At 44.3% G+C, this 25,241-nt stretch overlaps 1 protein-coding gene across 2 annotated transcripts in view; it reads right to left on the bottom strand.

Annotated features, from left to right (window-relative positions):
* Positions 1–25,241, bottom strand: part of PAPSS1 (3'-phosphoadenosine 5'-phosphosulfate synthase 1) — a 266,540-nt gene that overhangs the window by 117,240 nt on the left and 124,059 nt on the right. For both annotated transcript variants that reach the window (XM_078676598.1, XM_078676599.1), the window contains exon 7: positions 18,268–18,379. In XM_078676598.1, coding sequence (XP_078532724.1) covers positions 18,268–18,379 — 112 coding nt within the window. The remainder of the gene's footprint in view (positions 1–18,267; positions 18,380–25,241) is intronic.

Genomic DNA, 25,241 nt, shown 5'->3' with positions numbered 1-25,241 from the left:
TTGATCAGCCTAATGCTCTCAAGGTGCCAAGTAAGAGATCTGAAGGCCACTTTGAGGACCAGCCTTTCCACACAAGATGCTGTGACACTGCCAGGAACAAACCAAGTCTGAGCATTCACCTCATTGAAGGTTTCGATTACCTGGGCCATAAACCCCAGGTTATTGTCCAGTCTTGAAAGGAAGGGCCAGGAAATGAGAAACAACGTGATTAAATACAGGTTAGCGCAAGGTGCAATAATTACACTTACGCGACACTCCATCTGCTTTGATGTGAAATTAAACAGGTTGACTGCACTGGGGAACTTTCCCTTTGAAACAGAATAAAAATCACGACAAGTCCCTCATCTCTCTGGCCAATTCGGACTTCAAAAACAGACCCAGCTTCAAAGCACTCTGGTTCATAAAACCGAGAAAGAGAAGGATGCAAGCACTGCAGTCATTCACCACCTACGAGGAAGCCGATGAAGTCTCTGGCTGGGTTGAATATTACATTTGCATACACCCCTAACAACAAAAGTATAAACTCGACATGTCTGCCAAGGGTCAAACCGCACTCTACGGCCTGCAAGTCACAAGAGCACGCGCAGATGTGCCCAGTATGCTGATAATGCATTCCTCAGATATAGACAGTGGCGATAAATGGACCCTGTCGCGCCAGTTTAATGAAAGATGTAGACATGAAAGCTGCAAATACAAGAGCTTCCTTAAAAAAAAAAAAAAAAAAAAAAAAAAGAAGAAAGAAAGATTCCCACAGTTAAGAAATATTAACTATGAATTGCTGATGGACACGAGGCCTTGGTCACCACCAATGTGCCTGCCTGGCTACGACTTTCCTGAGCAGTTGCTTCAACATGCATTCAATCTTTAAATATTCAACAAAGAGGACATTGGGGCCCCTCACCTGCCATTCTCCTCTCTTCCTCAATCCACTGAATTGCGCTCACTGCTATTAAACTCTTACTTCAGACTGTAATGACATGTATTTTAAGAGAAATTCTACTTTAAAAGGCTGCCAAATGTGTGACTTACGTTAAATTTGTTACGCATTCTCGGAGCAACTGCAGAATAAACTGCTCTAAAAAAACGTCAAGAAGCAGAAGAAAAAAAACGACCTACAATTTATGTGCATTTAAAAAGCACAAAGGAACACGGGAGGCAATGAACCGCCGTATATTCTGGAGGACAAATCAGAATCGTTATCTCAGCAGGGGAGGGAGGGAGGAAAGTTTGTAGTGCAAGTGGACCAATGTTTTTATTTGACGCTACCGAATTTCTCAAGATTTGCGAGTGTGAAAATGTGCATAATTGTTGCCTGCAGGGGACAGGTACATCCAAGAAACATTTGTCCAGAGACATTTTCGCCCATAACTGGGCTGCTGTAGTATCTTTGAGACTTCTGAACACGATATGGGCTGTAGTATTCAGTTTTACTTAAGATACCGGGCAAGTGAATTTTTGAGAAATTTTGCGTAATTTACTCTAATTTTCAAAGAATTCGCCCAAAGAGTTTGTGATTTCATGCACCCTCAGTCTTTATTCTTACAACCCTAGAACGTATGGGCAGATGAAACTCCAACCCACCGATCTTTGTAAGCTCAGATACCAACTGCTCCGCTTTCATGTTACTGGAGTATGTTCTGAGAATCCAAAGAAGCTATCCGAGAATAATACAGCAATAAATCCCCCAAAACTTCCTGATATCAGTAGAAACATTACCCCATTAAACACTGCACGAAGCAAAAACAGGACAACAAGTAAGACATAAAAGAGGCTAGCGAAAAAGGGTGGATAAGTGAATTAAAGTTGTGAATCTGGAAGCAAAGCAAATAGAAAAGGAAGGCTGTTAAAGATTAGAAATGGAATAAGTGAGAGGTAAATAACGAGTAAAATAAGTTCACAAATAGAAGAAAGCGCTAAGGCTAAAGGAGAACCAAAGAACAGGATTTTAGGATTGTATTCTGTACTTTAAAAAAATATATTATATGCTGCATTTGTATTAATAACTTGTTTTTATATTGCTCTTGAAACCTCAATTCTGCTTTTAGCATAACTGTGACCCATTTTATTTAATTTCACCTCCCGCTGGGCTGGCTAGCCATGCTGGAATTCCAATAAGCGACCTACAGATCAGCCGGTTTAAGCGTTCAATTTGCTGAGCCATCTTGTCAGCTATTAATATGAATACAATCATCACTGTAGTCGTAGTAACCAAAGTGGTGATAGTATAAGCTCCATAATAATGGAAATGACTATTGCTAGCAGCACTGCAGGGTGGTTTCATGGTGTGTGCGATATGTTTAATATGTGTTCTAGACGTTAAGCCCCAGTGGAGCAGTTACTTGCCTTCATCCTCCTGGCGACCAAATGGAAACCTGTAACAATTAATGTGCAGGCAGAGAAAGACTCCCCTGCGTCTACAAGCAAACAGAGCTCCTATTGAGGAAACAGGCGACTATCACTACCTGATCCTGATGTGTCTGCATACATGAGCAATAAGACCTTCAAGCACCACATGCAAAATAAAATAAAAATAAAAATAAATTAAAAAAAGCAGGGACCGAATGGAAGCTTTCGGTCACGAGAAAATATGTGTTTGCTTTCATGGGAAAAAGACTGATTCCTCGGGATTAGAGGAACAGACAAGAAATGGGACTCTTTCGAAAAGCTGCAGAGCACAAACCCTGCGAGATGTCTTTTTCAATCCAAAAAGAGTACCTGAATCTCATAAAGTGTTCCCACATAAACCCTGAAATGAAAACAGTTCAGCGGCTTCTGGAAGAAAACAGAAGTTTAAAGGTTTTTTGTATTGCGCTGAAAGAGTACTGGAAGTAAAGACTGAAAAGCTTGCAAAATCTTGACCCTCATTAGATCCAAACAAGAGATATCTGGACAGTTACCTCATAAAACATTACCCAAAATACTACAAAGAGACTGAAATGCAGAGGCAGATCCATAGGATTTAAAGACCTAAAGATTTGGAATGTGTTAAACTAGACCTTGATGGAAGACCCCTACTATCTACACCATAATACATGAGCTACAGTTTGATCTATACAATAAATACTCTGAGGTAGCAAAGAGGAAACAAGATACATACAGCTCCTGAATAAATAACCGAAACTTTCACTAACTCTGCCTCAATAGTAGACAACCAGTGTGCTACTTGGTAAACAAATACATATTCTTGGAACATAAACATGATGCTGATGGCCACTATGCACTGGATAGTTTCAGTGGCGGTTCGTCCATTGGGGTGCTGGGGCGTTGCCCTACTAATGCCACATGCCCCCATTCACGCAGTGACACGCCAATTCCTGCAACTGTAATGTTCGTCATCAGCTCACGCTAAATTACACCGGGACACGCCCGAGGCAATCGGAGCTGAAGGGGGTGGGGCCGCGTCAGCAGAGGGTTTGAGTGACAGATTGTGTCACTGACAGCACTAAGAGCAGCAGCAGTGCGCATGCTCAAGTTAGGGCTATTAGTTTTTAGTCCTAGCTCAAACATGCGCGCACAGTCAGCCTTTTACTACCTTTAGGAGAGCCACTGAGCCAGGGACTCGACGAGCAGCCGGTGGGAGGGGCAGAGAGCACACCTGCTCTAGCCAATCCTGGCGCTGCCAATGCAGTTCCTGGATTGGGTGAAAAACCGCGCAACCTTGAGCCTGAGAGCAGGCATGAAAAGTATTGGGTGGCGGGTCCGTGCATATGTGGGGTCACTACCACCGTTGGTTAAAAACTGTTTTGGCCAATCACTGTGGCTTACGTGAAGCCAAGCAGACAGTGATTGGCCATTTTGTTTGTGACATGCCTCGCTCGTGCGCATTGCAGCGCAGCAGACATTACTGCGCCAGAGGACCTGTGGCGTGCTGGTGTCCTCCCTACTGCCCAGCAGCCCAGCCAGTGTCTACTACTAGTGCCTGCCTAGAGCCTACTGCTCGCTCCGCTCGTGGTGTGTGTGGTGACTGAGGCAGTCTGACGTACTTGCCTGGTTCGCTTCGTAGTACTTGAGTTCGGATCATCATCACAATCATGACATTAATTGATCTGATGAGATGGATCATCGTTCGAAGAGGGTTAAAAAGTAAGTACGAAGAAGTAGTAGAATTCACTGAGTCGGCGGCGGCGTGGGCCCTTAATTAAATTCAAAATAATCTTCCTAGTAGGGTAGGCCCAGGGTCTAGGGCAATTAATTGCGCCGAATAATCCGTGCGAGTGCAGTGCGCCGCTATGCCGATCAGGCGCCGCCAGAACGGACCTCAACACCTGCTACTGGCTGCCAGTGCCAGGCCTGTGAGTTACATACACACTGGGCAATGAATCCCTTACAGTTGCACGAGGACAGAATGGTGAGTAGACAGTGTGCATACGTCATGAGAGAGCCTCTCACCAGAGTGCTTTCCAAGACATCTGACGTGGTCTGTTTAATCAAAGTAATGAATAACTGGTTATGTGGATGACTCTGATGACGGGGCAGAGTCGGCACGGGTTTTAGGACAGCAGCGGTTTGAAAAAGCAGTACAAATCTGTTGCCTATTTGTGTGACTAAAAAATGCAAAATCTCCCGAACTGACAACTAGGGGTGGGAATCGCTGACACTCACTGGTGGGATTTTCAGAACTAACAATTTTCAAATTTCGTCACCTGTGCAAGCTGTGCGAAATACAAACGAGAAGGTGAAAAATACTGCAAAAGTGATTCTGTTTCACGAAAAATACAACTACTTTTTAAAGACATATGGTGAGGGTGGCAAACTATGCAGGTTTGCGACCTTGCAAAGTTTTTTTGATTTATGGTAAATGTTGTAAATGGGATTAGATTGGTGCACCACAGGCCTCAGCCTGGCAGCAGAGCGCTCGTTGAACCCAGTCATTGCTGTGGGGAAACATGATAAATACGTGCCTTAATTTTAAGCACCGACTGCATTAGAACAGCTATTTCTTTTTCAGCAACCCAAGCCCAGAAAAACCCCTCTCATTGTGGGCCCCGCTTGTCAACATTCGGTAAAGTCTCGAGGCCCGGATGGAGGAAATGTCTGTGGTCTGCCCGATACCCTACCGAGGGCAGGAACCATTGACGCAAATGGAGTTTCTCCTGGGTTTACACGAGTGCATAATCATTTTTTCATTTAGTATTTTTATAAAGCGCTGAGTGTCACCATTCGGCGGCACAGCAGGACGCTTAACTACGGGAGTCACTCACTTTAGACGAGCGAGCGCTTGACAAGGCAAGTTGTTGCTGGAGGAAGTTTACTGTGGTTAATTTAACTAGTAGTTCTATATTTATTTGACATGTATGGTGCTGCAAATATTTTATATTTAGGTTCAATGTTGGATTAGCTTTCAGCAGGGCCAATTAACAAGAGACATTTACTTTGTTATCATGTCACCGCTCCTCATTTTACCAAAAATGTGGGGCTGGTGACTTCAATGTTTTTATTGGTTCTAAACATATTTGTTGCGTCTCTCGAAAGAGTGAGGCGAGACTCACTTTTGCTGCACAAGACCCAGCAGTATAAAGTGTGCATGCGCGATCATTCCTGCATGGATGCATTAGGCAGACTTTCTTTTTAGCTGGACGAGTGGATTGTTTGCGTGGCATTACTTGCACTCTGCTTCTTCTCCAGGCCTTTTAGCTTCCTTTGGGCAGTGAGTTCTTGCTGTACAATAACAAAGCTAAGACTATATAAATTGCCACTACACCCCAGCACACAAACAGCTCACGCTCTCTACATACCACCAGATACAATTCTACACGCATAACCGGCAATCTAACCCCCCATATAGGTCTATAATCTGCTATAAACTATCAACAGAAAGTCAAATGATGTCTGCTCACTGCCCCCATGAAATCCAAGGTGTTTACATGCAGTTACATGAAATAAGGTATTTGTTTATTGAATGGTTGTTTGTGCATTGCTGATTGGATATAATGGATTGCTGCTTCCAAAGTGACAGAAAAGTCATATAGCTTTTGGTGCAGGATTGAATGCATTGTAACAATGAGTGAAAACATTTGCACTTGGAACTGGGCAATTTGTCAACAGTGCTAATGGATCATTATTGTTAATGTCAAATTAAGAGAAGGTCGTCCCAAATAAACTTTTTTGTTTTAGCTGTGTGTAAGGATGAGCGCTCCACAGGACTGTGCTATTGTTGCTGTGCTGGGTGGTCAGTTGTCTATTTCTGGCCTTTGCAGGCACTTTCCCCACGGCATCTCTTGCTGAGTCTCTCTAGCAGTGATGCAGTACTGTGCTGCAAACTGGGTGACATCATGTTCAAGCTGCCCGTTTAAGTCGGTTCGTTCAAGGTCACGTACTGTTTGTTGAGCTTGCAGTACTTTGCCTGCTGTCTGGCTCTGGTGCCTTGTCATCAGACCTCAGAGTGGTTGACACCTTCCTACTTTCTCAAATTTGCTTGAAAATGCACCATTTGCCCACTATTTTTCAACCGTGAAACACCCCCGAGCCCTCCGTAGGTGGTTCAGGCTCGCTCGCTACTCTCGCTCGCCGCAATGAAGTACAACAATTGTTTTACCCCCACCAATTTCAAATGTCACCAGCCGCCACTGCACTGAGCCTAACGAAGTCACACAATGCACATCAGGCTGCAGCCTCGTGTTGAGGGCTGAGAATCAGACAGTGCAGATGACGACTGGCCAGTGGTGACCCCATGTAATGCCTGAGGCCAGCCGGTGACACCTTGAGACCTCTGACCTATATTGGCGGACGGCAGGTAGCCGAGCGAGACGGCGACACCGGACGACATCTACCAAAGACTCAGCATCAACACAGCTGACCCCGGCTACTCCGTGGCCCCCGGACCCCCCCACCCCCCTCCCCCCACGCTACGAACTGCTGTGGGCGAAATTGTGAGGCATGACCAGTCGAGTGGGGGCACGGACACTGGCCCTAAAGAGGGAAAATGCATCTACGTCACGCCACCATGGATGTCTGGGGGTGATGCGAGAACAACTACGTTCAGACCCCCTCCGATAGCCGGCCACGGGGGCGATAGGAAGAGCAAGATAAAGCTGCGACCTGCACACTGGCTCAGAGACAGACGGATGACAAGTGGGCGGAGAGAAACCTAAAAGAACTGTAAGAAGACGGCGGGGCTCACCCTCAGAGATATCCTTGCATATATTGCTGGGCACGACTCGGAAACAATAATCATGGCGGGTAGAAACGCCAAAGGAGGCAATACTCAATCTCGCCTTGAAAAGTTCGCATATGACAAAGGAAACACTTCCCGAGTGCCGGCAAAGGGGCGGTCGACAAATCTACGGAGGCCAATGGGGGGAAGAAGGCGACGCTTGACGATGTCATGAAAGCGCTGGCGCAGGTACAGACCACGGTCGGAACGATCTCTACCGAAATCACACTGATCAGGGCTGACTTCCATAAGATGTCAGAGAGAGTCAGCTCAATGGAAGTGGTCACGAAGTCATTAGTGGAAGACGTGTCGGAGCTGCAAACAGCCATGGTAAAGTTATCGGCGGAGAACAAGGTACTGAGGGAAAGGCTGGACGACCAGGAAGGACGCTCGAGACGGAACAACGTTCGCATAATTGGAATTCCAGAATCGGAAGGCACTAGGGCGACGGACCTGTATATCGAAGACCTCATTAAGCAAGAACTCAAACCTAAAGGACTGTCCTCATTTTTCTCAGTGGAGAGGGCACATCGTGTCCCGGGAGGCCGACCACAAACGGGCGCTGCCCCGAGGCCTATCATAGCTCGCCTCTTTAACTTCCGCGACAGGGATGCGATACTACAAGCAGCGCGAGTCTCCCCTCCGGTCAAGATCCTGAATTCAACGGTGTCCTTCTTTCCGGATTACACGGCGGAAGTCGCGCGCAAGAGGAGAACGTTTATAGACGTCAAAAAAGAACTCCGAAAAAGAGAGATTCCCTACTCGATGCTCTTCCCAGCCAAGTTACGTGTTGTAGCGGACAATAAAACCTGGTTCTTTGACACCCCGGAGATCGCCCAGGACTGGCTGGAGGGATGGAGACCAGCCAATAGACATCGTGGATCGAATGGGACTCGGAGACCACAGAGCAACGGTCGGCAACAGAACTCACGACAGTCAAGGAGCGGAAGTGAAGAAATGGCACCAGCTGGATTGAACGTAAACGAACATATACTTGACGACCAATGACCGCCCGGCAACTACAAAGATAAATGAGGAGTATGCCCACCTGAAAAGACTGCCGATGGACACTGGGCAGAAGTCCTCCAGAGAGGAGGAAAGGGGCCGACGACTCCGGAGATTCTTCCACCCCGACGAGCAAGTAAATTGTATTGGGGATGGGTCAAGCACTCTGCTAAGTTGGGGGGGGCGGGCGGTTGGGAGCCCGTACAGCAGGGGGGCAGGGAGGGGGGGGGAGTTGGGGACGGGTTTGTTTTTCTTTTTCTTACATTGTTGACTCAGATAGGTGGGAAATAGGCACACTGATATCCAGAGGGATTCACGCACGATGCAATAGTACTGTTTATTATGATACTCGGGTCACACATGGCCCGACGGCGTCGACTCATGGAGAGCATGAAGCCAGAGGGGATGGGCTGGAGGGGCGGGAAGGGATAGGCCAACAAGCAACGCTGGAACATGAAGGGTTGGCAGGCACACATCACCTAACACAAAGGGAACATGGCGCGGGATTCACAGGTTAGTGATAGAAATGTTGAGCAACAAGTGGGACCGATAACGCCATTGACCCTGATGTCGTGGAATGTTAGAGGACTGGGGGATAAAATCAAAAGGGGATTGGTCCTGCAAAGCATCCGAAGGATTAACCCAGCCCTAGTCTTACTACAAGAGACACACTTGCAGGGCACAGATACGCAGGCGCTAAACCGGAGAGGCTATCGGATGATAGTACACTCAGCCTTTACCTCCGGGTCACGTGGGACAGGGATTCTGCTGCGGAGGTCATCACCCTTCATTGTCCAATCCACAAAGACGGGTGACCAAGGCCGCTTTGCGGCAGTGTATGGATGCTGGGAGGGGAAGCCGGTCAATATAGTCTCGGTATATCTCCCTTCAGCACTCCACGCACTTGCTTTTCCGGACCTAGAGAAATTCCTACTTGAACTGCCAGACGGGGACCTCATCATAGGGGGTGATTTCAATGCAGTTGCACACGACACACAAGACAGATTCCCGAATCGGGTGCAATCGGTGAGACCTTCTAAACTACATGATTTCCTAGAAGCACAGGGACTGGTGGACATCTGGAGAAAGTTGCACCCAGATGAAAAGCAATACACATACTACTCTACAGTACATAATAGCATGTCACGTATTGACTACTTCCTCACGTTAGGAGGGGGCTCACTCACCATAGACAACGTTCACATTCAACCTAGGGGCGTCTCGGACCACTCGCCACTTACAATGACACTGATCTGCCCAGAAAAAATTCGTAAGAGAATCTACCCGATTCACCCGGGATATTTGCAGGTACGGCCCATACAAAAAGAACTGAAGAAGGTGACTCAACATTACTTTGCAGAATACACAAATTCAGTCGAATCACCTACGATAGTGTGGGAGGCTTATAAAATGGTGTTGAGGGGTCAGGCCATAGCAACTATCACGGGACACAAGAGGGAACAGAAAAAAGAATTACTGGACCTGGAGACGCGACTACACAGTGCAAACCTAGCACACATGAGCAACCAGACGGTAGACACGTTACACACGTTGCAACTAAGTCAACGGCTCCACACTGATCATTTGAAGCGCAGAGTAGTGGGAAATATAGAAGAAACGGCTCATAGAGTCTACAATATAGGAGACAAAGCAAGCAAACTTCTGGCATGGTTAGACAAAAAGCAGGCAGAAGGAAGGCATATCCTGCAGGTGCGTGGCGCTGATGGTGATTTACATACGCGACCGTCGGAAATAGTTGAAATTCTAGCGGACTACTACCTAAAGGTATATACGCCTGGAACCAGGGTAACACCTGAGATGGCGGAGATGGCTCTTCGCAATGTACCAACGCAATCCTTAAACCGAGAAGCAATAGAAGAGCTGGAGGCAGATTTAACGCAGGAGGAGATACAGCTAGCAATTAATGCGCTCCATTCCGGGAAGGCGGCAGGCCCCAATAGTATCCCCATTGAATGGTACAAGGCCGTATCTGAGGTCATAAGTGAGCCACTGTTGGCTATGTACACTGACAGTTTAGAAAAAAAAGTCCTACCCTATGACCAGAGAATGGCAACGATCGTGGCAATCCCGAAGCCGGGCAAGCCGCTGGAAGAGTGTACATCATACCGGCCGATATCTTTGATGAACGCAGAGGCCAAAATACTAGCGAAGCTCTTATCAAACAGACTGATGCCCCACCTGGAACAACTGATTCACCCGGATCAGTCAGGGTTCATGCCGCATAGGAGTACGGCTCTAAACCTTAGGAGAGTACACGGGGCACTGGCTAGGGCCCCCCTACTGACTGGACCGGCGGCCATTCTGTCATTAGACGCCAGGATGGCGTTCGACATGGTGGAATGGCAGTATCTCTTTGCGGTGCAGACACACATGGGGTTCGGCCCCAGATTTCTCTCATGGATAAAACTCCTATACTCGAGCCCGGTGGCACATGTCACAGCAAATGGACATATCTCACGCGAGATACCATTGGCTAGAGGAACAAGACAAGGATGTCCACTATCTCCTCTGTTATTTGCATTGGTTTTAGAACCACTGGCAGCCGTGATCAGGACCTCCCCGCTTTTGAAGAGAATATCCTGGGGAGATAACTGGGAGGACAGAATCTCCCTCTATGCGGATGATATGTTAGTCTACCTGTCAGAACCGGAGAGGAGCATACCGGCACTGCTAGCACTCTGCGACAAACATGGCCGAGGATCTGGATATACAATTATCTGGACGAAATCTATCCTCTATGTATTGAAGGGCCCTTTCCCACCTATGTCCGCTAACTGCCCACTGGCGGTGGCGGACTCTTCCTTTAAATATCTTGGGATACATGTTACAAAAGATGGAGGACTTTTCCACGACCTAAACTTACTACCGCCACTGACTCGACTGAAGGCGGACGTGCAGCACTGGAAGGCACTTCCGCTAACGCTGCTAGGAAGGGCAGCGCTGTTCAAGATGAAGGCGCTGCCGCGCTTTCTCTATGTCCTAGAAAATACCCCAATCCTGATAGCGCCTGAATACTTTCGAAAGGTAACGGCTGCGATATCAGGACTACTATGGGGCAATTGACCCGCCCGCATAGCAAACGTAAAGCTGGTCAGAGATTGGTATGACGGGGGGATAGCACTGCCGGATGTGCAGCTGTATTATTGGGCGGCGCATCTAAAGATCATAAATCAATGGATTCACGCCCCACAGGGAGAACCAGCATACCTGGCGGACAGAGTGCAGCTGGGTACCCACAGCTTATTGGCCCCACTATACAACAAGAGCATCGCTGCAAAACTGATAGGACCCACATACCACACGGTTGCACTGTGGCATAAAGCGCAAACAAGACTCAAATGGGGAGGCATCATAACCAAAATGACTCCGTTGTGGGATGTCAAAGCACTGGGTCGGCTAAGACACAGTAGGGGTTTCACGCAGTGGGATAACATCGGGATCTCCACAGTAGGAGATCTGTGGACAAACGATGGAGTTGTTCCGTTTGAACAACTCCAGCGGCAATATCAGTTGAGCCCAAATGAAACATACCGATACATACAAATCAGGCATGCACTAATGGCAGCCATCGAGATAGGTACAAAGGTGCCGGACTCGTCCCCGCTGGAGGACCGTCTATTGACTGATTATATGGAAGCAAGTGCGACTTCCCTGACTTATCGGAAAATAATGAATAATTTGCAGGACCCACTAGTAAAACTGAAAGCCAAATGGGAGGATGAGCTAGGTGAGATGGACAACGCAGAATGGAACGCAGCGATGGCTTCACCAAAAGAAGCGGGTATCTCATCGAGATATAGGCTGGTGCAGCTTAAAATATTACATAGAGTCTACTATACGAGAATTACTCTACACAAAATGCACAGAGCTGACCATCCCACCTGCCTGAGAGGATGCGGAGAACCAGGCACACTCTTTCACACACTCTGGGAGTGCCCAATTATCGCCACCTACTGGCGACAGGTTCTGCGCACCATCTCACAAACATTGGAAGTATCCCTAACACCGGACCCTCGTGTATGTCTACTGAATGTCTGGAAACAGACTGATTTGACTCGTCAGGGGCAGCAATGGGCAATCGTAGGGATAATGGTGGCCAAGCGGGATATAGCGCAAAAGTGGGGGGCAGTAGAGGCACCGACACTGGCACAATGGTGTAGAAATATGGACTTACTATTAGTGATTGAAAGAGCAATCTATAAAATGAGAGCAAACCCCAGGAAATGGAACAAGATGTGGATGCCATGGAACACTTATAGAGGGGATATATGTGAGCCCCTATCAGAAGAAGATGTAGACAGCTCTGAGGAGGAGGGGAATGTCGAATGAGACGCACTTAGATTGATTTAACACATACAAATAGAGTTGATATAGCGCTGATGGGTTAGTCGCACGTCCCGTAAAAGGAATGTTAAGATCTGGGAGTCTCGAGATGTGAATGTTAGCTACTTGCATCAATTACTGCACTGAGAAGTAATGAGTGTCAAAAAGACAAACATCTGTTCTACTATCTGAGTCACACATTTAGTTGTAGTTATAAAATATAAAAATAAGACTGTTACAAAACTATTTGGGAAAGTGATCGTATATTTTCAGCTGATTGAAAATGTGCAATGAAGACCAAGGACGCTGCAGAGCGAATGCTATCTGAAATGTGTAACGAAATGTCCCTATATAGCAGCCGGCCTCCGGGTTGTAGGTAAATGCTGTGTAAACAATGCAGATTACAATAAAGTCTTTAACCCCAAAAAAAAAAAAAAAAACACCCACACAGTTGATGACATCAGCTCCTTTAATACGGACTAGAACTTTAAGATCTAACTAAACATGTTATATCTTATGTGTGTCTTACAAACTAGCTACAAATTCAGCATGAATGATGTTCATCACATATCTTATCCTTTAATAAACTTACAAGGAGGGGTAGAGGGATTCAAACGAAAAAGGCGTGGGATAGGCCGGAGTTTAATACATTTGGCGATCTACTTTGGATATCCGCAATAAACGGCAGAAGTTGTAGCAAAGTCCATAAAATAACTATATCACTAGGTAGGCTTGTCGCCCAAATCATGTCAGCTTATGGACTTTGTCTTGATCAGCTGAGATGGATTCACCGAGGAGGTCTAAAGGTTTACTCTCCCTCTCTTAAATGTGATTCTGGCCACCACATCTTTGTAGACCGATAAAGGAATACAGAGAGCAGCATTTTCAGGCACAAAAACGCAATAAGCGGCCAATAGCATCTCCAAACAAGACAAACAATCCTGGAGATTTCAAAGTCTGACACAAGGGTCCAGGTGCTTGGCATATAAAAATAAAAGAATGCATAGACCCAAGAGAGTTTTGTGGTGTAAAAATGTTAAATTGCTACTGGTGTCAAAACAAACCAAAATATGTATATTATAAGTGACCACAAAAGAGCGGAAAATCTGTGGATTGAATATCAGAAAGTTACTTTGAGCTCTTTTGTGTTCTCACAGTTTACGTAGCACCTTATTCTTTTAAAGGGCCTTTTTCTCATGCCTGGACAGAGCCAATCTCGTCTGATAAGCTCGCGGGAGAGCAAATTTAATTCTATTCCCTAGCAGGCATGTATACCATTTTGGTGATTCATAGACCACCAACTTTGTTCGTAAATGCTTTTAATAAACACCTCGTTCAGCACATCATAGGTGGAAATCCAATAGGACAATAGCTATAGACATTGCCAAAATGCAGTCACCTGAGCAGGCGGCAAAATAGAGTTGTGGATGATCTGCGGTGTTTCACTTGTAGTGCTTTCCAAATAATATGCTCTTCCAGACCTCCATTTTGTGCTGTTGGTCCTAAGTCAGTGGTAGTTGTGCGACATTGACAGGCCAGAGAGGTCCATTACTTAAGAGAACCATAGTAGTGCTCTCTGGTTCCCGATTTGCAATGTTCTATGGATCAAATTCATAAGCTGAACTATACTTGCAAAAGGACTAAAACTATAGTCTAAACTGCCTTCAAGCAAGAGATTGCCCACATAAGGCATCACTTGTTGATTTTATTAAAAAGTTAAAACAGCCAGTAAAACCAGCCATCAGAAAACCGTGGCTATCATCAAAGGCAATATTTTCACAGAGGCGCAGAAGCAGTTCTTGATACATTTCTGAGTGGAGATTACAAGACATAAGAGATCAATGAAGAAGACATAGATAAAGTGGACAACAGAAATGCAAAGTCTGACACAGGCTGTTTCTGTAGAGAGGGTGCAGACCAATTCACCACAGAGTCTCAAAAAAAATTGCCTTCTATGGCAATTTTCTAGAACATACACCTAGGCAGTTGCACATTATGCCGAAGGAATAAACTATACCCCTTGCTAGGGCTAGAAATGTGCACCTCTCATAGTTGTGGATTTGCCTCAAGTATCTTCCCAATGCACCGGATGGCAGGAAATATTTCAGAAACCATGGATAGACGTAAATCTGTAGACTACCTCTGGGTCTGGACAAAAGCCAGTGTGCAAGTAGCTGTTATAGTGACCACATAGAGGCCCAATGGAGAAAAGGATCCACCCCCAGCCACAGAAAAACTAATTTCCCCTACAACAAAGACCACAAATCCAAGGGAGCATGGACCAATGAATTATTTATTTATTTCAATGGTTTTATATAGCGCTACTGGACCCAAGAGTATCAGAGCGCTTTACAAGGAAGGTGAACATAATGAGATAAAATTAACAATTAAGCGAAAAAGAGTTACAGTATGATAATGCATTCAACAGGGCTAAGGGGGCAAAGAAACAGAGAGATAACATTAAGTGGAAAGTGAATATTAAAAGTTAGGAGTGAGAGGGGGTGAAGAGAGGGGGAGTGAGAAAAATGAAGGGATTGAGGGGGTGTGAAGAGGAGCGGACAAGGGAAGAGAGAGGAGTGGACATGTTCAGAGTCAGTAACATTAGATACCCCAGTATTTGTTGAGGAGTACTTTGAGTTCCTTTTTGAAGAGAGGGTAAGAGGGGCTGCAGCGAAGATCCTTAGGGAGAGAGTTCCAAATTGTAGGAGCGTTACCAGAGAACGCACAGGATTGGGTCTTTTGACATTTGAATCTGGGTGGGATCAAGACAAGGGAGTTTGTGCTCCTCAGAGACCTGGAGCAAAATGCTTTGTGTAGTTTCATTGTAAGGTAAGAAGGGGTATTTTGGTGAAGAGCTTTGTGAGTGATGCAGGCAATCTTGTAGGTGAATCTTCCTTCTATTGGGAGCCAATTGAGATTTTTGAGGACAGGGGAGATGTGATCACATTTTTTACAATCAGAGATGATTCTCCCAGCTAGATTGAGGACAGATTTAATCGGTGCAAGATGGATTTTAGGGGAGCCAGCCAAAGTGGCGTTGCCATAGTCAATCCTGGAAAGGACAAGCGATTGGACAACAAGTTTGAAATCGTCTGCTGGAATAAATGGTTTAAGTTTCTTGAGGTGGAGAAGGGTGAAAAGCGCACTTTTGGATGCATTTTTAATGTGGGGGATGAGATTTAGATTCTGGTCGATACTGATGCCTAGGGATTTGACAGAATTAGAGGTGGAGAGTGGGCAGTTAAGAGCTTTGATGTCCTTTATCCAGAGTTGAATGGGAAGGGAGTTGTTTTTGGGGGAGAAAATGAAGATCTCATGAATACCCTTGAACACAAGAAAAAAGCAAAGGAAACAGACCAAATGTCACAAAACTTAGTCCAGCAACAAACCTAGTTGGATTTATGGTTTGATCCCAAAAGGGGAGCACCTCCTACACTTTTTGGCTAGACTGTTACACTAATTAACACCATCAGAGCATCTTTTTCATTCAATCATGGCCTTGGCTAAAATGGTCACAGCCCTGGGTTACAGAGTGTGCTTATAATGAAGGTTTCTATAAGAGAGCATACAAACAGTCAATCCAAGCAAATGGGGAGACAAAGTTGTAGAACTAGCAATATGACACAAAGGCATTCAGATTAAGGACCACCAGAAAAAAAATAAAAGCTTTAATTAGATGCAGGCTCAAGAAGATATTCGCCCTGTCCTTAACTACTACAGAAGGTGTTGTACTATACCAGACAAACGGGGCATTTCCCACGGATATAAAGAGATGAGGTCTCTATTAAGATGGCTTCTTTTCACAAATGACAAGATCTACACAAAAGATATATGGACTCAGATACTTTAAGTATTTGAAAGAAATATGTTGCTGGAGAGCTGCCGGTCTGAAACTGTGAGAAAACTCATAATGTATGGCTCCCATAAAGAACAATTAGTGTGAATTCAGTATTCTGAAAACAGTTACTCTCTACTAAGACGCAGCAGCAGCGGGAAATAAAAGTCATAACAGCATAACATTGTAGATAGGTAATGGCATCAAGGGGGATGTTTTTCAACTCTGGATTCAGGGTGACATCCAGACAGCTCAAGCTTTCACTCGTGTTATCTATTTGATAAAATTCAGACCCACTAGGTGAATATTCACAATTACTCATAGATAATTATATATTCGCTCTTCAATTTAGAGTCTTCACCTACATCTGGTCTAGAGGATATATTAATGAGCATACATAGGGATCATTCTTTCTCTTATTCTGTTGCAAGGGAGAATTTTCTTGGATGAAGGAGGGGTGCTCCAGTTCAGGCTGGTAGAGGCTCTCTCTGTGACTCCTTTGGGATCTGGTGCGGAATACATAAATTGTAAAGGAAATGTGGATTCTAGTTTTTACATGTCTATAATTTGCCAACGCTATGCATGGGGTTAAAAAAAGAATGAAGTCTAAGAAATAATGGCTTGTTCCTTTTCATTGAGAATGACAAGACTTTTACATCCCAACATCTCCTGAGAAAAGAATTTTCGTGTACATTCCAAAACTTAGTGGACCGCCTCAGTCAACTGGACATTGGCTTAGAAGTAGAGTGAAATAAGGGATTGTGCACAATGCCCTCTATCCCCTAGTTCTCAGAGATAGGGAAGAGAAGGCGTTCCTTACTAGTACAAATGTAATGTGAAGGTAAAAAATGCAACAAGGTATTTGTAACATTTCACAAATGTTCTAACCTCATGAAGGCAGAATTTCATAAATTCAGACAATCTAATTTTTCAGAGTTAACGCGAGACAGGCATACACCAGTAGAGCTCTAATTATGCAAGTCATACATATCGGAGTTGTCTGACACTAGGTCCCTAAGCCTCAGCACGATTAGTCAAAACACATTATTATGTGAGATTTAGGATTTCTTTTTGAAATAGTTTAGGACTAAAGCCTCTAACTAAAACATAAAAAAGAAAAATCAAATACGACCTGACCAAATACTATATCAATTTAAATATGGGGTGTTGGGTCAACTGAACCCTCTCGGAGCCCAAGTTAGCTTGTATGTACATCAATTGCCAAATATGCGGTGATACAAAAGTTCCGCAAGAAAAATGCAGTGTCAGTAAATACGAATAGTGGGAAAAGCACAGGGATAATCCATAGAGCAAAATAAGTTTGGTTTTTCCGTCTGATCTTCTTATAGTTTATTCCATGCCAAATATTAAGGAACTGGTTCCTACCAGAAGTGGTTATCCTGGGGGGAAGTGGGAAAGGGCACAAGGTAATTCTTCTCCACGGGTCTTCCTTGTGAATCCCCACCTACTGATGCAGAGAATGAGGAACAGGGGGCCTGTTTTCCAAACCACAACAGTTTTGTAGAAGTGGTACTTAGTTATCAGTACCAGAATTGTTTACAACATTAGAGAGCATGAAAGGAGCAGGCTACTTCACCAGAACCACTGTCAGTTTTAGACATCCATATTCCTGAAGATGACCTGGTGGGGTAGAGGGGCATAAGAGTACCTTGAGGAAGTGGGAGCAGAGGAGGCAGCACTGCTGTCAGAGCAAGATCAACAACTTAACACGGTTACAAATTTCAGGTTCCGCCATTAGGAAAGGGAAAACATGTTGGGGGCCATCAACCGTTGCTGGAAAAGTCAAGCCAAAGAAGCAAATCACAAAGCAGTACTTCAGCAGAATACAAAGCAATACCATATAATGAAATCAGGGGCTGGAGTGGAGGATGGCAATGACTAAAATCAAACTCATCACTAGATTTCTTACCATCGAGCAAACAATCAAAGTGAAGGCACTGCAAGTATTCTCGCTCCCTCATGAATCCATTGAGCGGGGTCGCCCAGCCTTCGGCCAAAACCTGCACCCACTGCATATCTACCTGTAAAAATAAAATGCACATTTCAAAAAAAAATTTCCTTCTTTAAGATCTGAAATCAATATTCAATACAAATTCACTTACGGATAAGTTCCGCAGAAGAATATAATTAATTTTACCAAATAATTTTGCAGACCGTGTGAAGACAGCCTCCACAAAACAGGCGAACACAAGTATTTTTCTAAACCAATCTTTTCCCTAGAGCTTCAATGCAACAATGCATTGGATGACGATCTGTCGGGTGCATTCTATCCATCTGTGACTGCTCTGCAAATATTTGGTGCCTGGACTCCAAACTGAGTGATACAGACATTTGCTCAATTAATATTATATCTTTAACTATTTATAACACAAGAATGCAAGCGCCAGATTTGTTCAATAACGCTTTTGAGGGCTTACATGCACAGCTGTCTAAAACAGGCAAAAATAAACAGTGAGAATTGGACCCAATGTACCACAGCTGCCTGATCAACATCAGGGACAGGGTCGGTACAAAATGGCCACATTCAACAGGACAATTAATTCTTCCATTTCCTGGGGCAATCGTTGGTGCAGACTGTACTAGCAGGCAAGGGGTCTGTTTAGGAGTTCCAGAATACTGTGGGGTATTATGAAGATAATTAAATCTCACCAGGTTGAGTCTGTGACCAGCATAAAAGATATTCACCTCTAGATCACGGTGTTCCCAAGATCCGCCTACAGCAAATGTCTCACAGCAAGCTCAAAGAACTGCACGGAAATACTGTGCTTCCAAATAAACTTTTCTCTGATTTTGAAGACTAGCGTTGCAACAGGTTGTTCGAATACCAGTCCCACACTTTTAGCATGCCTGGATCAGACAGGTGTAAAAGATATTTTGATTCATAAATAATGTTTGTACAGTACTATGAATGTCTTGCACTAAAAACGACAACTCTGCGCCTTACAGAACTATACTTTTCTGGAACTGGCTTAGCCAGGCCCAGCCATCTTGAATTTCAAACGTAGCCGATGTTACAAAGTTTTCATGTCTCACTGACTCCAAATGCAGCGAAATGAACATGAATGCTTTCTGATGTGCTGTTCTGGGTGAGCCTAGGAGGAAGCAGTCCTGCAAAATGTAGCTAACTGCTCGAGGTCCTTCCTGCCTGTGTTTCAAAGCGCCAATAGTTGTTATAAGTAAGTTATTGTTTTGTGAGTAAGTAGATTTGTACTGTTACATCCGATGACATTAGGTCAACAGTGTGCTCACTGACGAGTAATTTAGGGGATGATATTGGGTTGGTGTTCAATCCTAATGTATTTAAGCTGTACTGTGATTCATTAAGCCAATATTACTTTTTACTCACCTCATGCCGAATTTTCGATTTTCCTTGTGATTTTTATCATAACAAATGCTTAATCTGGAGGCTAGACAATCTTTTTGGGCCCAGGCTCAGAGTACAGACTCGTGCAAATCTGCTCAGGCTTAGAATGTACACTATTTTGCTAGGATTATGCTGCATTTGACTGAGCTCTATGCTAATTATTCCCTATATTGACTGATAATTTTTTTTTGCATTCTGTAAAGAATTTTAAATCTTTTAATAAGCCTTCATGGTTTCTACAATGTTAGTGATCTCAAGAAGGCTTATTTAACTTATGTTGTCTATTTAAATGACGTTTTATTTATTATGGGGCACATTCCCTCATTTATTCCTGAGGATAGTACCGCCCTGATGCTACTCAGATGCATGATCTACTATGCTATCAAAATTTTCGCATATGGCGTCAATAAAGGCGTAAATATAGGGGTTGCATGGAGGTGCTGAAAAGGAACGTGGAAGTCCGCGTCATTTACTCTTCATAGTATCATGATGCTTCACTGGCCACTGCTCTCCCAGAGGTGTCATAACAGACTGCATGCTCATCACATGAACTTTACGAACTCATTACATCTGCACATGTAATGCTGGGCTGAGCCTGAATTTGTGAAGGAGGGTCAGGATTCTACAAATGCAGTACACATTTTCTACACAATGAATGTCTTGTGAATTAGGCACTGAGCCATTAACTCTCGGTTTATAAGTAGGTCTATCACCACCTTGTGGCTGGTAACGGAAAATGTCCAGGAGCTACAAGTTGTGAGGCCAAGGGTACATGTAAATTCCCAATTACACATGCCTTGCAGGTGTCACGCCCCTGCTGCCTCTCAGCCACATTTCATTAACCATCACCAACAAATAATGTTGGCATGCCAGCAGCTGCGGGGGATAGTTGGCAATTAACAGGGCCTAGGAAACTACAAACATATTCACAACAATTTTTAGGGATCCTCTCTCCCTTCCTAATGCGCATGGAAATAGTTCTCTGATAAACGCTCTCCTGCAGCCCTAGTGAGCCTGTCTAGGGAGAAGCAGTTACATAAGCGGTGTGAGGAATCCCTCCGCGACCCCCAGGTGTGCACATGAGTCTACACACCAATTTGCAGTCTAAGCCCTACATTGTATGCATCTACAACAGAAACTAAGTAGCACATATTAGGCAAGTCATCCTCCAGCAAGTAACAAAGGCCTGGGACGTCGACGAGAAAGGCGCAATCTTGCCATTGGTGTCTGTGTTGATATATGGTAACTTTCAAAGAGTTTTCTTATGGCCAAAGCAATGTTTTCGGTTATAGTTATGACTAGTGAGCACACAACAAACTGAAATCACGACAAAGTTACCTAATAAACGGTCTGCAATCAATCAGCGGTACATGCCGGTAAATGTGCACGTGCTGAGTGCAGGAAGTGGAGGACCAGCACTCTTTACCTGCGCGCCCTTTTGGAATTACTTCTGGTTATTGGATCAATCAACAGCATCAAGGTGCCAAACCATGCAGGCATCTGAAGGTTAGAAAGGCACAAAAGTATGATGCAGCGGAATAGATCCAACAAACTAAATTCTCAACCAACTATGAATCGCAGCCTATCCTCTCCACAAGTATACTTACTGTTTTGGCACCATTAGTATACTTGTGGAGAGGACCCAGTAACTCAGAATCCGTCCAGTAGATTCAACGGTAATATTGAGGGCCATAGGCGAGGAGGATCAAATCACTGAGTCGAAAGACCGCATAGAGATACAAAGAACCAAGGAGTTCGGCTATTCGATAGCATATTGTCGGTCTACACACAGTTGAGGTGTAGTCCAGAGTTATCTGTGCCCATATTGAAATAGTGGTACCGGCGGGGTTTCCTTAAGCCCCTAATCCTGATGAGGCCCAGATTAAATGGGCTGAAACGCGTCGACTACACATTGAAAAGAAGCCCATACCATTGTGATTTGGATATATAAAGAAAATGTATTACACTAGTCTCTAATAGAAATAGAGTTGAGGTATATGTGTCCCCTAGCGAGTATATTTGAGAGGGCTATCTTTCTAGATAGGCTGCGATTCATAGTTGTTTGTGAAATAATCAGTCACCCGCAGCCACGCAAATATTAGGGCAGTAAGGATTCGATTCGATTTTATGAGTCAGAAATGTATCTATTTGGTTTGCTTCATTATTTAGGTTTGTATTTATGTATATGATGTACAGGTTTGCAATTGATAGGTTTCTAAAGACATATATATGTGTACGTATAAAACAGATGTAGAGCGATATGCATCTGATCAAAAAAAAAAAAAAACAGTGGATGTGCCATTACAAATAAAATAATTGGTTTCTCTAAAAAGTTATTGTTTCCGATGGAATAATTTAAGTTTCCGTCTGGTTGAGAATTTAGTTTGTTGGATCTATTCCGCCGCATCATACTTTTGTGCCTTTCTGGTTCTTAATGCCCAGGTGCGGGTGGATTATTAGGGCAAACCCCTCTTTGTATTAAAAAGGCATCTGAAGGTTAGACAAAGGATAGCAAAGTCAACCATACACATGACCTGTAGACCGTGTAGCGACTGCCAGAGCCTGAATAACGGGCCATCTTCATCAGGTAAGAGGTCAAGCCAAAAGAGTGCTCCATCTCTGTGGGGACAGTGTGGAGTCAGCATGGAGTCACACAGTGCCCCCTAGCTGAACATGGGAGCACTGCTTGGAGAAAAGCTTTCCGGATCTAGTCTGGCATCCAGGTAGTAAACTAAGGTGAGGGATCTGTGGTTAGGAGTATAGATCAAAACAGGCCTCACAGTTCCAGGTATAAGGTAATGGGTTGGCTTCTCTTGCACCCCATGTTATGCATTGGTTTATAATTGCAGATTTTCCTCCCATCATCCTATTAACATTTAGGGAAAAAAAATAAAAAGGAGTCCACAACCCAACAAGTAAGTTGCTTTATCCAGTGCTACATATGTAATGGAATTACACAAACCCCGTGTGATATACACTAGGAACTGAACCTTCCGAAAAGTCATCTGGTCAGTGGGAAAAAGCCATCCCTCTTCAGACCACACCTTTCGAGCAACTTGATCACTTTACAGTGGCCACAGTCAGCCAGGTTTGTGAATATTGCTTATGTGATTATAAAGCCACTGCTACATATTTATTATAATAATGTAATTCATTATACACTGTAGATTGGATGTTTTTTGTGACCTTTTTACAGCCTCCATCCAGGGGTTTAAGACGTGTTGGGTGTCAAATTAAACCCTATGGAAAACGAGAACAGAAATAAATTGCAAAAAACAAAAGAACTTTTTCTTGTGTCATCATCTGTATGATAAACTCACCCACACTGAATTTATGTATCAACTTGCTTTAGTATGCAGCTACAAATACTTTGTAATATTGCTGTTTGTTCCAACCATAGGACCAAAACAATAGAGGTCTGGTTGCAACAGGTTGTATATCTGGCATTGCATCCGCCCATTATAATATTTTCTGTACAATATACTATAGTGCCCACTAGCTTCTTGTTAAGCCGCCATCATTGAATGTTATCCAGCCTTGTCTACATTCGTAGACTGAAAGTTTCTGGCCAGAGTTCAGTTCCCAAACTAATGATCTGATTGATCGGGTGAAGAGATCACCCATAGAGTTCAGTTCCCATACAAATTATCTGGTTGATCGAGGTGAAGTGATCTGCCCGTAGGTGAGAGAAAAATATTTCAAATCTGCAGGTCAATATTCAGTTAATGGTTTGCAACTGAAACACATGACTGCTTCAATATGTTTTTATACGGTTAAAAAAAATTAAAAAATAAAAGGTTATATTGCATCCTGTCTCATTCCCGTGGGCCCTATTCTCTAAATTACAAATAACTTTATAAAATAAAAATCCCTGATGTGCATATGATCGCAATTTATATATTTGGAGGTTTTCCTATTGTCTTATCTTTGAAACATTAAGGTCTTATTCCGACCATAGTTTGCTGAACTTGAGATGATCAGGTCTACTATGAAGTTCTACAAAAAGACCCTTTGAGGTTATTTTTTTGCCTGCAAATGTAATGAATGTTTGTTTTTCTCTTTTGTTGGACACATATTGAATATGCTACTTACCAGTATGCATCTGTTCTTGGCATGTAGGGCTGCTAACATTCATATCTTAGCATTAGATCGCCGCCTAGTGTTGGGCTCGGATGATTGCACATTGTTGTCCTGGAAGAGTCTTCGAAGTATCCTGAGATAGGTGGCTCCTCCCCTGGACTACAGTGCGCATGGGCATCGGCTCCATCCCCAGATTGTTTTTCGCCATTGTGGCAGGAGATGGAGTGAAAGTGTAGAGGATGTCCATGCTAATGAAATAAATACAATAGTATATCTGCAGCTGCGACAGGCACCGGGGAGGAGGGCGGGCGATATGAATGTTAGCAGCCCTACATGCCAAGAACAGATGCATACTGGTAAGTAGCATATTCAGTTCGAGGCATGTGGGCTGCTAAATTCATATCTTAGCATAGAATACATAGCAGTCCCTCCATCAGCGGCGGTTGCCCGTGCCAGCTGCAGAAACCTGAAAAAGTGTCTTGAGAACAGCCTGTCCTACAGCTGCTTGCTGCTTGGAATGCACATCAACACAGTAGTGTTTTGTGAAGGTATGTGGTGTGACCCACGTGGCTGCTCTGCAAATATCCTCTAAAGGAATGTTCCCTAGGAAAGCCATGGATGCCCCCAGTTTGCGTGTGGAGTGTGCTCTGGGGGGTATTGTTAAAGTGCGCTTGGCTTTTTGATAACATATCTGGATGCACTTAACAATCCATCTGGCTATGCCTGCTTTGGAAATCGGGTTGCCTTTGTGTTGTGGTGCGAAGGCAACAAAGAGTTGTTGTGTTTTTCTAAAGGGTTGTGTTCTGTCTATGTAGTACATCAACGCCCTCCGTACATCTAAGGTATGGAGCATTCTTTCCGCCACCGTTTGCGGGTTTTGAAAGAATGCCGGTAAGTCAATAGTTTGGTTAAGATGAAACTGTGACACCACCTTAGGAAGGAATTTAGGGTTAGTGCGTAGCACTACCCTATTTGGGTGAATGTGAATGAACGGCTCTTGTATGGTGAGCGCTTGCAACTCACTGACACGCCTCAGAGACGTAATAGCTATCAGAAAGGCCACTTTCCACGTAAGGAATTGGAGCTCACACGAGTGCAGTGGCTCAAATGGTGGCCCCATCAGTCTGGTGAGAACGACGTTGAGGTTCCACACCGGAGCTGGTGGAGTTCTTGGGGGAATGACTCTCTTCAGACCTTCAAGGAGGGCTTTAATGGCGGGCACTCTGAAGACAGAGAGGTGCTGCCTGTTCTGAAGATAAGCCGCTATGGCTGAGAGATGTATCCTAATGGAAGTGTACGCCAGATTGCACTTGTAGAGATGTAACAGATAGCAGATGATGTTGGGAATAGATGCATCTAGCGGGTTGATGTCATTGGACGTACAATAGATGACAAAACGCTTCCACTTAGCAGCATAGCATGCTCTAGTAGTAGGTTTC

This window comes from Lissotriton helveticus, chromosome 2_1, assembly GCF_964261635.1.
Source record: "Lissotriton helveticus chromosome 2_1, aLisHel1.1, whole genome shotgun sequence".
Classification (NCBI taxonomy): domain Eukaryota; kingdom Metazoa; phylum Chordata; class Amphibia; order Caudata; family Salamandridae; genus Lissotriton; species Lissotriton helveticus.
Note: the sequence above shows the minus strand (reverse complement) of the source record. Positions and strands in the feature narration are given on the sequence as shown.